Genomic DNA, 12,029 nt, shown 5'->3' with positions numbered 1-12,029 from the left:
GATTGATGGTGCATTGGACCAATAGTAGAGCCAGACCTCTGTGCACCGCCCCGGTCGCCGCATCAATGAGAAGGTGATAAAGGCGGGACCTCGCTCAGAGTCGAGCGGAGTGTCAGTGGAGTTTTGTTTGCTGGGGGTTAAGTTTAACTTCGTTCCACGTTTACCACGGCATTTGGGTTGCATGTATTAGGGTTGATTTCTCTCTTCTTTTGCAAGAGGGAGCGATGTCTGATAGCCCAGCTGACCTAAGTGAGAGTAATAAGGTATGTGAGGTGTGGGTTGTAAACTAGTCGTTTCCTGCTTGTTCATAAACAACGTCTAATGCAAGTTAAGGGACTGGGCGAAATTTAGTCAACCACAAGTCTCAACACAAATGAGATGGAATTGAACGTTTGCGGATGTAAGCTGTATCTTTCTAATGAACATTTCTAATGATGTCATTGCACATTCAGTCGTTCTTTGCAATGAAAAAAAAACAGAAATTCTTGCAACCGATATAACGAGTTGGGTTAAAGCTCCACCCCACGTTCTGCTCATGTTTGAAAACTTGTTGCTGGTTTTAACAACTTTTTCGGACTCTAGTGAATATTTTAATCGTGGAGACAGGAGTCAACAGCGGTGCTGCTGTGTTGTGACATCTTGATGGAATTATGCGGTTCCCGTGTCCAGAACCATGCATCCATTTTCATTTCAGGCTCTGAATTTGATGTATGTTGTTAAGGCATCTGTTTTTGGTATCTAAGTACTGCATTGGCATAAAGATAACAGAGTGAAGTAATGACAAATGTCTAAGGCGGTTAAAAAGAATATAGTTGCGTTAGTTGAGTATCAAACCGATACAGTATAACTTGGAGAAAATTTGAAATTCTCCACTTTAGTTGGAGAAATAAAATAATTAAACGAGAAAGATGGTGGAACTCCGAAATACACAGCGATTTGAGTATTCTCCTGTATGTTTACAAGAGCTTGATAAACGGATGAATTGGCTTATTGTTGTCCTATCTTCTAAAGTACGGTGAAAATAATTTTGATTTGCATGCCATCCATCTGTAAATTGAGGTAGTACAGGGAACGCAGTTACAGAGAAAGGTGCAGGCAGACAAGGACCACGGTGAGGTAGATTGTGAAGCTAAGGGTCCATCTTATCGTACTAGTAACAGAGCTGTCTTTGATCCTAGTGGTACTTTCAGTCTTTTAATTCTTCTACCTAATGGGACGGGCAAAGTGAACGTCTGGGGTCGGAGGGTTATGGAGGGCTGTGGTCGATGGGACTAGGCAGAGTAACGGTTTATGAACTAGGACGGGCTGAACAGCCTTTTCCTGTGACCTGATTCCCAGGCCGGCGCTGACCTCAGCAGGCTAGTTGGCAGGAAGAGGTAACTGAGTAGAGGTTCCTGCTGCTGGTTCACTGATTTGACTGAGGGTGAAACATTGTCATCCAGAACAATGGAAAAGCATGGGTTAACAAGCACATGGGGGGGGGGTGATAAACAGGATATTCCAATGGGGTTAGACGAACAACACTGGGAGGAGGTTGGGCTGAACCATAAACACTAGCCTGTTTCAATGCTGTAAATACAAAATTCTGGTAGAAGCCATTTTCAGAGTCACGGAACACTGCAGCTTAGAAACGGGCCCTCTATCCTACCAAGTCCATGGTGAACGTTTATTCTGCCTAGTCCCATTGACTCCTAGACCATAACCACCCCTCACCCCAATCCCCAACCATCCATGTCCTGTCCAAGCTTCTCTTCAGTGTTGAAATCGAATCTGCATCCACCACTTCAGCTGGCTGTTCCTTCCACACACTCACCACCTCCTTAAGCTTCTCACCTTTCACCCTTAACCTAGGCACTGTGGGTTCTAGTCTGTCACAACCTCAGTGGAAAAAGCCTGCTTTCATTTGTCCTAGCTATTCCCTTCATAATTTTGTATATCTCTATCAAATCTTCCTCCCCACCCCCCTCCATTCTCCTAAGCTCCAGGGTATAAAGTCAACTTTTCCTTATAACTCAAGACCCGTTCTTCCTCTGTTCTTGCTCCTCAGCTTGATCTTCACCATCCATCTTGGATATGTAGGATTTGGAATGGCTCCATGGTATTTGAGCTGTTGTCAGTTTTGCTGGGCAGTTGACCATACCAGTGCCCTGGGTTCAGCTCCAGCAAAACCTGTGTTGCCTGTTAGCAGAGTTCAGTGGAGAATTGCAAACAGAAGATACCTTTGTTTTCAAAACGCGATGTTAAACCCAAACTCCTGTTTGTGGGTACAAAGATAAAACTATGATTCTAGTTGTGGAGGTTCTCGTGGTGATATGCTCGACAATCATTCATAATGGCTAGAATTATTTTGTATTCCATTCTTTGGAAGGGAAGCAGGGAAATTAACAAGTTCCTGGCAAATATTTAAACATTTTAGTGATTTTTTTTTTCATATCTTCGTTATGTGCCATGTTGTATGACTTAGGCAATCATGGTCTTTCCATGATCATGATTGTTCTTGGCAATTTTTTTCTACAGAAGTGGTTTGCCATTGCCACCTTCTGGGCAGTGTCTTTGCAAGACGGGGTGACCTAGACATTATCGGTGATCTTCAGAGATTGTCTGCTTGGCGCCAGTGGTTGCACGATATGTACCAGCTGCTCATACAACTATCCACCATCTGCTCCCTTGACTTCACCTTGTCCAAAGGTCACCTGCAGGCTAGCAGAGGGAAGAAGCGCCTTTCACCTCCTTTGGTAGCGATGCATCTCCACCCTGCCACCCAATATTTTATTTAAAAGGGTATTTGATTATTATCACTTTGCTTAATGTGAAGGCCTATTGTGGCAGAAAACAACTGTTTTCTATATTACAGAGGGCAACAATTCAGAAGTACTTAACTAGATCTGAAGTGCTGTTGGATCCTGATGCTGTTGCGATCCAATCGTTCTTTGGAAGTTCAGAATGAGCCATAAAACTTGTTGGGTACATAAACACAAGTGATTCTGCAGTCCTGAAGGGCCTCAACCCAAAACGTTGTCTGTCTGTTCCTCTCCATAGGTGCGGCCTGACCTGCTGAGTTCCTCTATCATTTTGTCTTGTGTAAAATTTGTTGCTTACAATCGTCTTATTAAGTGTTACAAGAATGGAGAATAGAAAGGACAAAACATGGTGCGAGGGAACAAACAGTAAAGGGAAAGAGAGAAGAGCAGGGGAAAGAGATCAAACAAAGGAAATGGGGTTTTATATCAGACAGACAAAAGTGAATTCCATTGATAAGGCTAATCGTGAGCAGCCAGATTCAAGTCATGTGACACCATCACTGATGCAGGTTTCCATAAAATTACAAAGCCAACTGCAACTACTGAAAAAATCATGTAACAATCACACGTGCACTCGGTGGCCACTTTATTAGAGACCTCTTGTAGCCCCTCCACTTCAAGGTTGATGTATTGTCTGTTTAGAGACTATTGTCTATTTCCTCTGCACACCAGTTGTAACACATGGTTATTTGAGTTACTGTTGCCTTCCTGTCAGCTTGAACCAGTCTGGTCATTCTCCACTGACCTCTCTCATTGACAAGGCATTTTCACCCACTGAACAGCCGTTCACTCAATGCTATTTTGCTTTTCACACCATTCTCTGTAAACTCTAAAGACTGTTCATGAAAATCCTAGGATTCAGCAGTTTGAGATGCTAGAAATCATGTGGCAACACAATCAAAGTCATTTAGATCATATTTCTTCCCCATTCTGATGTTTGGGCTGAACAACAGCTGAACCTATTGACCATGTCTGCATGCTTTTGTGTGTTGAGTTCTGCCACATGATTGGCTGATTAGATACTTGCACTAACGGGCAGGTGTACCTGATAAGGTGGTCGTGTATATTGGTGATTATATAAAAATGCAAACAAGCATTAGAAAGTCAAACACAAGAAAGTAACAATTCTACACCTCAATCCATCAATATTTTGAAACATCATTTTGGAAGACTACATAATACAACAATTCTTTTGTGATGATTAGTCATTTGACATCAAGGCTGCCTACTGTAGAGTCAGTCATGTAGAATAATAGCAGAGAAACAGGGCTTTTGGCAGATCTAGTCCATGCGTAGTCTCTTCAACTCGCAACGGGATCAAAGCCATCCATCCCCCTCCAATCCAAACTTCTCTTGCGTGTTGCAATCGAACCTGCATCCATCAGTTCTGCTGGGAGCTCACTCCACCATGAGTGAAAACATTCCCCCTTAAATATTTCACCTTTCACCCTTAACCCATGGCCTCGAGTCCTAATTTTGCCCAACTTCAGTTTGGGGGGGGGGGGAAACCTGCTTGCATTTACCCCTGTCTATTCTTCTTAAGCCCACCACCCCCACTGGAGCCCTCTGTCCTGGGCTAATAAAAGGCTCTGCTTTCACTTCATGACTTAATACGGAGTCATTCCTCTCTCAGGGATGAGGTCTTTGGAGCTTCTGTTGTTCCTGTAGCTCTGGGTTTTTGTGTGATGAGATTGCTAGCCCATGCCCAACCCTCCACCTTCCACAACTGGACTTGGGTCCATCCATGGAGGAGTTTACCCCATCTATAACGCTCTAATTTTGTGTACTTCTATCAGATCTCCCCAAATTCTCCTACACTCCAGGGGAAAAATGTCCTGACCTATTCAATCTTTCCCTATAATTCAGGTCCTCACGTCCCAGCAACAGCCTTGTAAATTTTCTCAGCAGTACCCTTCCAATCCCAGTGACATCTTTCTCGTGGGTAGGTGACCAGAGCTGCACACAATATTCCAAATCCGGCCTCGCCAATGTCTTGTACAATGTGAAATAAAATCACAAGGTGTAGGAAATGCTAAGGCTGGGCAGCATCTGTGGAAAAAGAAACAGAATTGTCATCTTGTGCCAAAGATCCTGTCTGTTTAGATTTCTAGCATCTGCAGTTGTCTGATTGCCAATTATAATGTGTTAATGTTTATGGTTAGCTAGGGTAGAAACAGCTGTGGCATGATCCATGTGTGTGGAAAGGCTGACAAATGTTTTTTTTTAATTTTTCATGCCTTTAATCGGGATTTTGAATTTTTTGACTGGCTGGTTGGTGAATTTCCTCTCCTGACCAGAGGCAGTATGTGGGATATCCTGCTCACTCAGCACTGGTGTGCAACAGGGGTGTATTCTCTCACTTCTGTTTTCTCTATACACCAATGACTATGTCTCCAGTGAATCATCAATTAAACTGATAAAGTTTGCGGACTGTCATTGGACTAATCACCAGAGGCAACAAATCCAAATCCAAGCCGGTGTCCTGGTGCAATCACAACAACTCCGAGCTGAACACTCTCAAAACTGTGGAGATGCATATCAGCTTCAAGAGAGATGTGCCTCCTCTCCACCCACTCCTCATCACAACTGTACAGTCAGCACTGTTTCTACATTCAGATTCTTGACCATCATCATTTCACAGGATGTCATGTGGGAGAATCCTTTATCTCCTCCTTTAACAAAAAGGCTCAGCAGAGGATGTACTTGTTGGGACAGCTGATAAATTTCTATCTTCTCCAGAGCATCCTGGTGTAATTCTACACTGCCATCACAGAGAGCATCCTCACATCAGCCATTACTGTCAGATTAGGTACAGAACCCTCTCACAATACATGAATTTGTGCATATTTTATTTCATCTATGTACTTTAACGTTTAACTTTATGTTTTATATAATTTTTTAATAATTGTTGAATGTTGTTTTGTTGCATGTTGACCCCTGATCAACACAACACGACAAATTCCTAGCACGTGTGAATGTCTATGGTGAGTAAAGCTGTATAACGTCAGCTGTTGAGATCAGCAAGTGCATTTTCTTTTTACTGTGGGGATTGTAATAATTCCCTCTTGCCCTTAGCAGTGCCAAGCTAAATTCTGAGTGTAGATGCTTCTTTCACATGGGATGACATGAGTAACTTCATCTGTCAAAGCCATGCGACGGTACATGGTACAGCCTAACGTGAATTGGGTCAAGATCCTTTTGCTTGGCCGTTGCTCAAGAAAACACAATTTTCATTTGCACAGTTTCAAAATTTCAAAGCAAATTTATTATCAACCAGGGAAAAAAGCAATAAATTTCAAGGGGCATAGGATGAAGAGTCTGTGAAGGTGAGTCTAGTGGTTGTGGGAACATTTTAATGATGGTGCAAGTGAACCTTTGGTTCAGGGTGATTGAGGGGTAGTGACTGGTGGTGAGAGTCCTGAGGCTCCCGTACCACCTTGATGGCAGCAGTGAGAAGAGAGTCCCTGATGGTGGATGCTGCTTTCCTGCGGCAGCGTTTGACGTAGAGGTTTCAGGCAGCGGCTTCGTGTTCCTCTGCTGGAGAGGGAGTTCTAAGTGATCTGTGAGCTGATGGTAGCAAGTGGTGCTCCCCTGTGTGAGTGCAGTGCCTTCTGTAGCTTCACTCGCTGGTACAGCGGTTGTAAACAAATGCAGAATGCCTCAACTTCTTCTGTGTGGGGGGGGCATCTTTTAAGCCCTCCTCACATCTGCGCCACCCCTGAAGCACGCTAGTGCTTTGTGTCAACACGGTTATTCCTGAAGTGTTATTACTGCTGTGGAGTTGCATGGAAAGATCCCACTGAACCTGGTGTGCTGATGTCATGGGACCTTCTGCATCTCGGTTTGGATTAACACCTCGCCTCTCCCTCACCACTGCCTCGATTCAAAGTAAATTTATTATCCAAGGGCGTACGTCTCACCATATACTCCCTTGAGATTCATTTTCTTGCAGGCATTCACAGTCAAACAGAGAACTACAATAGAATTAGTGGAAAAACTGCACACACTGACTGGCAAGCAACCAATGTGGAAAAAGAAGAGACGCTGTGCAAATAAAAGAATGAGTAAATAAAACCGAACACCTGAGACTATCTGCTATAGACCAGTTCTACCACTCTGTCGATTTTTTAGTATATAGTACATATTTTACCTTTCTATGCATATAAAACATTTAAGAAACATGTGTATTTCAATAATTAAACCACTGCATTGCTTAGTAATAATTGTAGCTTTCATTGGGGCAGGCCTTTCACATGTTCCATTAAAATTGTTCCGATCGTTGACCGATTGTAGCCTAACGCTTTTCAAATGACCGATGGCATTTCATCTCTTTCCGATCACTTTATTACTTCCACCTTATTTTCAATCGTGATTATTTTCGTGAACAGAAACACTGCGGATTCAGAGCTGCGCTGCCAGGTCCTAAAGTCCACTGCACTGAACATGTTCAATAAAGTCCAGGGTTCCGCTGGGTCCTAAAGACCACCGTACTGGGACAGGTTAAATAACGGACTTGAGCATCTGCGTTTTTTGGTATCCGCGGGGGGTCCTGGAACCAATCCCCCGCGGATAAGGAGGGCCGACTGTATACATCATGGAAGCGGGCCCCTTGGCCCACGGAGTACTTGGCAAACAGTGCCCTCCCCTAACCCCTATTTACACTCGATCTAAATCCTCACAGGTTAAATTCAAATCTAATTGCTTGCTCTGGTAATCTGCGTTGCAGTGAAAGTAAATGTCCTCTTTTTAAAATTTCAGATGGCTTCAGTATCCATGGAAGGAGAGCCCTTGATGCTGGTTGACATTCCTGACGCGCTCAGTGAGAGAGAAAAGGTTAAATTCACGGTTCACACCAAGGTAGGTGACCAAGTATAACATGGAGTCTGAAGGTGCTGCTCCACAAGTTCTGGCTGCACTTCGGACACCACCACCCCCCCCCCACACTCCTGATTTCCTGCCCCCCAGTGTGAGGGGGGCAGTGGGGTTGGTGTGAGTCGCTCGGGGGATCTCCTGGCCGGCTTGCTCCTGGGCCTGGCCAGCCTGCCGATTCACGGGCAGTCAAAGGCTCTGCCTGAGCTGATTGCCTGTCCCTCTTCTGGCATGTCTGTGTCCAAGTGTCTGTGGAGAAGGAGCTAGCAGTCTCTAAGGGCACAATATTTAAAATGTGCATTTTAATTTGAAACTGTAAATAGTTATCATGCCTTGCCTACTGTATAGTTTTTTTTGTTAGTGAATTAACTTTTGTTTAAAAAAAAAATGGCTCTTGTTGACGGGAGCCGTAGTGATGACAGTCAATAAGCAAAGTTGTTTTTCAGAGTCTAGTGAAAAAACGGTTAGCAGTTGAAGTGATGCAAAGTTTTATCTATTTTCTTGGAAGAAGGACATATATCTTAACAACTGACAAGAGGTTCAGTTGTTGTTCAGACCAAGCATCAGACTGGGGAAGAAATGTGATCTAAGTAACTTTGATTGCAGAATGATTGTCAGTGCCAGATGGGGTGGTTGAGTATTTTGGAAACTGCTGATCTCCTGTGATTTTTATGCACAGCAGCCTCTCAAGCAGGGTTCCCATCCTGGGGTCCACAGGCCCCTTGGTTAATAGGAGTCCATAGCATTTTTTAAAAAGTTGGAAACCCCTGCTCTAGAGTTTACAGAGAATGGGGTGGGAAAAATAGAAACAAAATCCAGTGACTGGCAGTTCTGTGGGGGGGTGGGGGGAGCCTTGTTAAGCAGAGGAGAATGGCCAGACTGGTTCAAGCTGACAGGAAGGCGACAGTAATTCAATTAACCACGTGTTATAACAGTGGTGTGCAGACGAGCATCTCTGAATGCACAACACGTCAAAGCTCGAAGTGAATGGGCTACAGTAGCAGAAGATCACAAACATATACACACAGTGGTCACTTTATTAGGTACAAGAGGTGGCTAATAAAGTGGTCACTGAGTGTATATTTAATGGGTATTTCTAATCTGTTATAGTTTTGTTATCGTGCTTCTCTTGACTTGGAACTTTGCAAGAGTCGGTCGATAGCTGGACAGAAGGCGTTGGAATATCCCCACTGAGCCATTTGAGGAAGTGAGCTCTCTGGTGTTGAAATCGTGAGTCTGGAAGCCTCACAGAACTGTTGTCCTTTAGATTTTGTAGACACGTTCAAGGTCAGCTCAAGGCCAAACAAAACAACATTCCTCCGAACCAAGGTGCACATTACAGTGCATATACTCTCACAGAACACAAAGTAATATTACCACAAATAAATTAACAAATCACAATATGCATTTATGACACAAGCTTAAAAAGTAAACAGTATAACACTACTGGTGCTTCATATGTGATGAGGCCTGATTGGTGGCAGGGAGTTCAATAGTCTCTCAGCCTGGGGGAAGAGACTGTTTCCATCCTAACAGTTCTTGTCCTAAAGCTATGGTACCTCACACCAGATGGTTGGGGATCCTTGACAATGCCAAGGGTCCTGCATACACTGTACTCTGGATAAATATCTGCGAGGGGTGGAAGAGAGACCCTGATGATTCTCTCAGCAGTCCTTGTGGTTAGACGCCTTGCAGTTCCCCTACCAGATGTAGATATAGCTGGTCTGGAGACTCTCGATGCTGTTCCTGTAAAAGTTGTTTAGAATGGGGCGGGGGGAGCCTCGTATGCCTCAATCTCTCCAGGAAGTGTGAGGTTGCTGTGCTTTCTTGATCAGAGGTGGTGTCCATCTCCCGCTCCCCCATCCTCATCACATTCTTCAGGGGTTGTATTGAGAGCGTCCTGAGCAGCTGCATTACTGCCTGGTTCGGAAATTGCACCATCTCAGATCGCAAGACCCTGCAGCGGATAGTGAAGTCAGCTGAGAAGATCATCGGGGTCTCCCTTTCTGCCATCACGGACATTTACACTACACGCTGCATCCGCAAGGCAAACAGCATTATGAAGGATCCCACGCACACCCTCATACAAACTCTTCTCTCTCCTGCCGTCTGGGAAAAGGCACCGAAGCATTCGGGCTCTCACGACCAGATTATGTAACAGTTTCTTCCCCCAAGCTATCAGACTCCTCAATACCCAGCGCCTGGACTGACACCTTACTGCCCTATTGTCCTGTTTATTATTTATTGTAATGCCTGCACTGTTTTGTGCACTTTATGCAGTCCAGTGTAGGTCTGTAGTCTCGTGTAGTTTTTTTTCTCTGTGTTTTTTATGTAGTTTAGTCTAGTTTTTGTACTGTGTCATGTAACACCATGGTCCTGAAAAACGTTGTCTCAGTTTTACTATGTACTGTATCAGCAGTTATGGTCGAAATGACAATAAAAGTGACTTGACTTGAGGGACCAGATAAGATCGACCCAGTTTAACTGGGGAAAGGAGCATTAACTGTGTTGTGAAGCAGTCCTCCTGTTACCTTGCTGTTAGTGACGCTAGATGCGAATGAAAAATTTTCATCCTGACCCTTCATAAAGAGATTATTCACTACCCCATCTTCAGTGTGAGCTTCTATCAGGAGCCCTAACTTCAAGTCTTTCCTGTGCTGTAAACTGCAGCCATGTTAATAATTACCATAGTCACACTAGTTTTAAAGCACACCTCACATTCTCCATAAATTATTCTAGCACCTCCTCCATGAACGCACAAGAGCCAACAGTTTTAATTATTTTATCCATTGTTCTGACATCTCTACCCGCTCACAGGTTCTTGACTGTAGTTCTGCATTTTCTTTGTCCTGTTTGTCTCTCATTGGGAACCTTATTGCGCAATGTTTAGTTTCTTCCTTGAATCTTACATTCTGAGGTATTTTGTGCATTGATTGTGGGTTTACCCATGTCCAGAGTTCCTCAGAGTATTAGACCATGTGATTGTATGACATAGGAGCAGAATTAGGCCATTCGGCCCATCGAGTCTGCTCTGCCATTCCATCATGGCTGGATTATTATCCCTCTCAACCTCATTCTCCTGTAACCTTTGACACTCCTACTAATCAAGAACTTACCAACCTCCGGTTTAAATATACTCAATCACTTGGCCCTCACAACTGTCTATGGCAATGAATTCCACAGATTTACCACCCTCTGGCTATAGAAATTCCTCTGTTTTTTTCTAAAGGGGCATCCTTGTATTCTGAGGTTGTGCCTGCTGATCCTAGACTCCCCCACTGTAGGAAATATCCTCTTCACATCCAAACACAAGAAAATCTGCAGGTGCTGGAAATTCAAAGCAACACACACGGACCTGAAACATCGACCATTTACTGTTTTCCACAGATGCTGCCTGGCCTGCTGAGTTCCTCCACTATTTTGTGTGTTGCCCTCCGCATCCAATCTTGCTAGGCCTTCCATTATTCGGTTGGCCATCCCCTTGTTCTTCTGAACTCCAGGGAGTACAGGCCCAGAACCATCAAATGCTCAAATGCTCCTCGTACATTAACCCATTCATTCCTGGACTCCCCCTCTCTCCTCTCTCCCCCCCCCCCCCCCCCCCCAACGCGCCGTCTCTGAGCTCTTTCCAATGCCTGCACATCCCTTCTTATCTAAGGGGCCCAAAACTGCTCACATACCCCAAGTGCGGTCTCACCAATGCCTTGTGAATCCTCAGCATTACACGCTTGCTGTTATATTCTAGTCCTCTTGAAATGAATGCTAAATATCTAGATTCAGTGATAAAGAAGCTGTAGAGGAGCTCGAGTTTTTCAGTCTCTTGATCTTGAAGGGGAAGATCAAAGACTGCTGCAATTGCTAATTTCTAGCCTTTCTTCTATTTGTGTGTGTGTGGGTCTTTTTAAGTCCTTGTCTCATATTTTAAGAGCACAGACGTTTATCAGGTCCTGCCTTAAAGACGAATTCTCTCAACAGTCCTGATAAATGTGACTGATAGAGTACGGTTGGGCAGTGGCAGCATGCCCGGAGATTACTTGGCCATGTGGGAATGACTGAAAAGGGAAGGTTTTTTTTTTGCAAAGTCCCCCTTTTCTTTTGTTTGATAGTATGGGGAAGTTGCTGTGAATTGAACTAAAGGATTGCAAACTGTGATAAATCTGATTCCTCAGCATAATTTCTCTTACCTCCGACTCTTTGTAGTTGCTGCAACACATGACCTACGCTACAGAAGTGAGTGACAAGGGGATTGGTTAGACAGCGCTGACTAACGTTGTTGCAAGAGAGATCTCGTGGTTAGATAAGTCTTGAATTGTGGTCTCGCTGGATGAACTTTGCAACAAAAAGGAGGAGTGATCATAG

General features: G+C 44.1%; 1 protein-coding gene across 1 annotated transcript in view; it reads left to right on the top strand.

Annotated features, from left to right (window-relative positions):
- Positions 1-74: 74 nt before the first annotated feature.
- snx5 (sorting nexin 5) overlaps positions 75-12,029 on the top strand; it is a 67,936-nt gene continuing 55,981 nt past the window's right edge. The window contains exons 1-2 of the mRNA XM_073051548.1: positions 75-263; positions 7,560-7,658. Of these exons, the coding sequence (XP_072907649.1) occupies positions 225-263; positions 7,560-7,658 (138 nt within the window). The 5' untranslated portion in view covers positions 75-224. The remainder of the gene's footprint in view (positions 264-7,559; positions 7,659-12,029) is intronic.

The sequence above is a fragment of the Hemitrygon akajei genome, chromosome 7, assembly GCF_048418815.1.
Source record: "Hemitrygon akajei chromosome 7, sHemAka1.3, whole genome shotgun sequence".
NCBI classification, from domain to species: domain Eukaryota; kingdom Metazoa; phylum Chordata; class Chondrichthyes; order Myliobatiformes; family Dasyatidae; genus Hemitrygon; species Hemitrygon akajei.
Note: the sequence above shows the minus strand (reverse complement) of the source record. Positions and strands in the feature narration are given on the sequence as shown.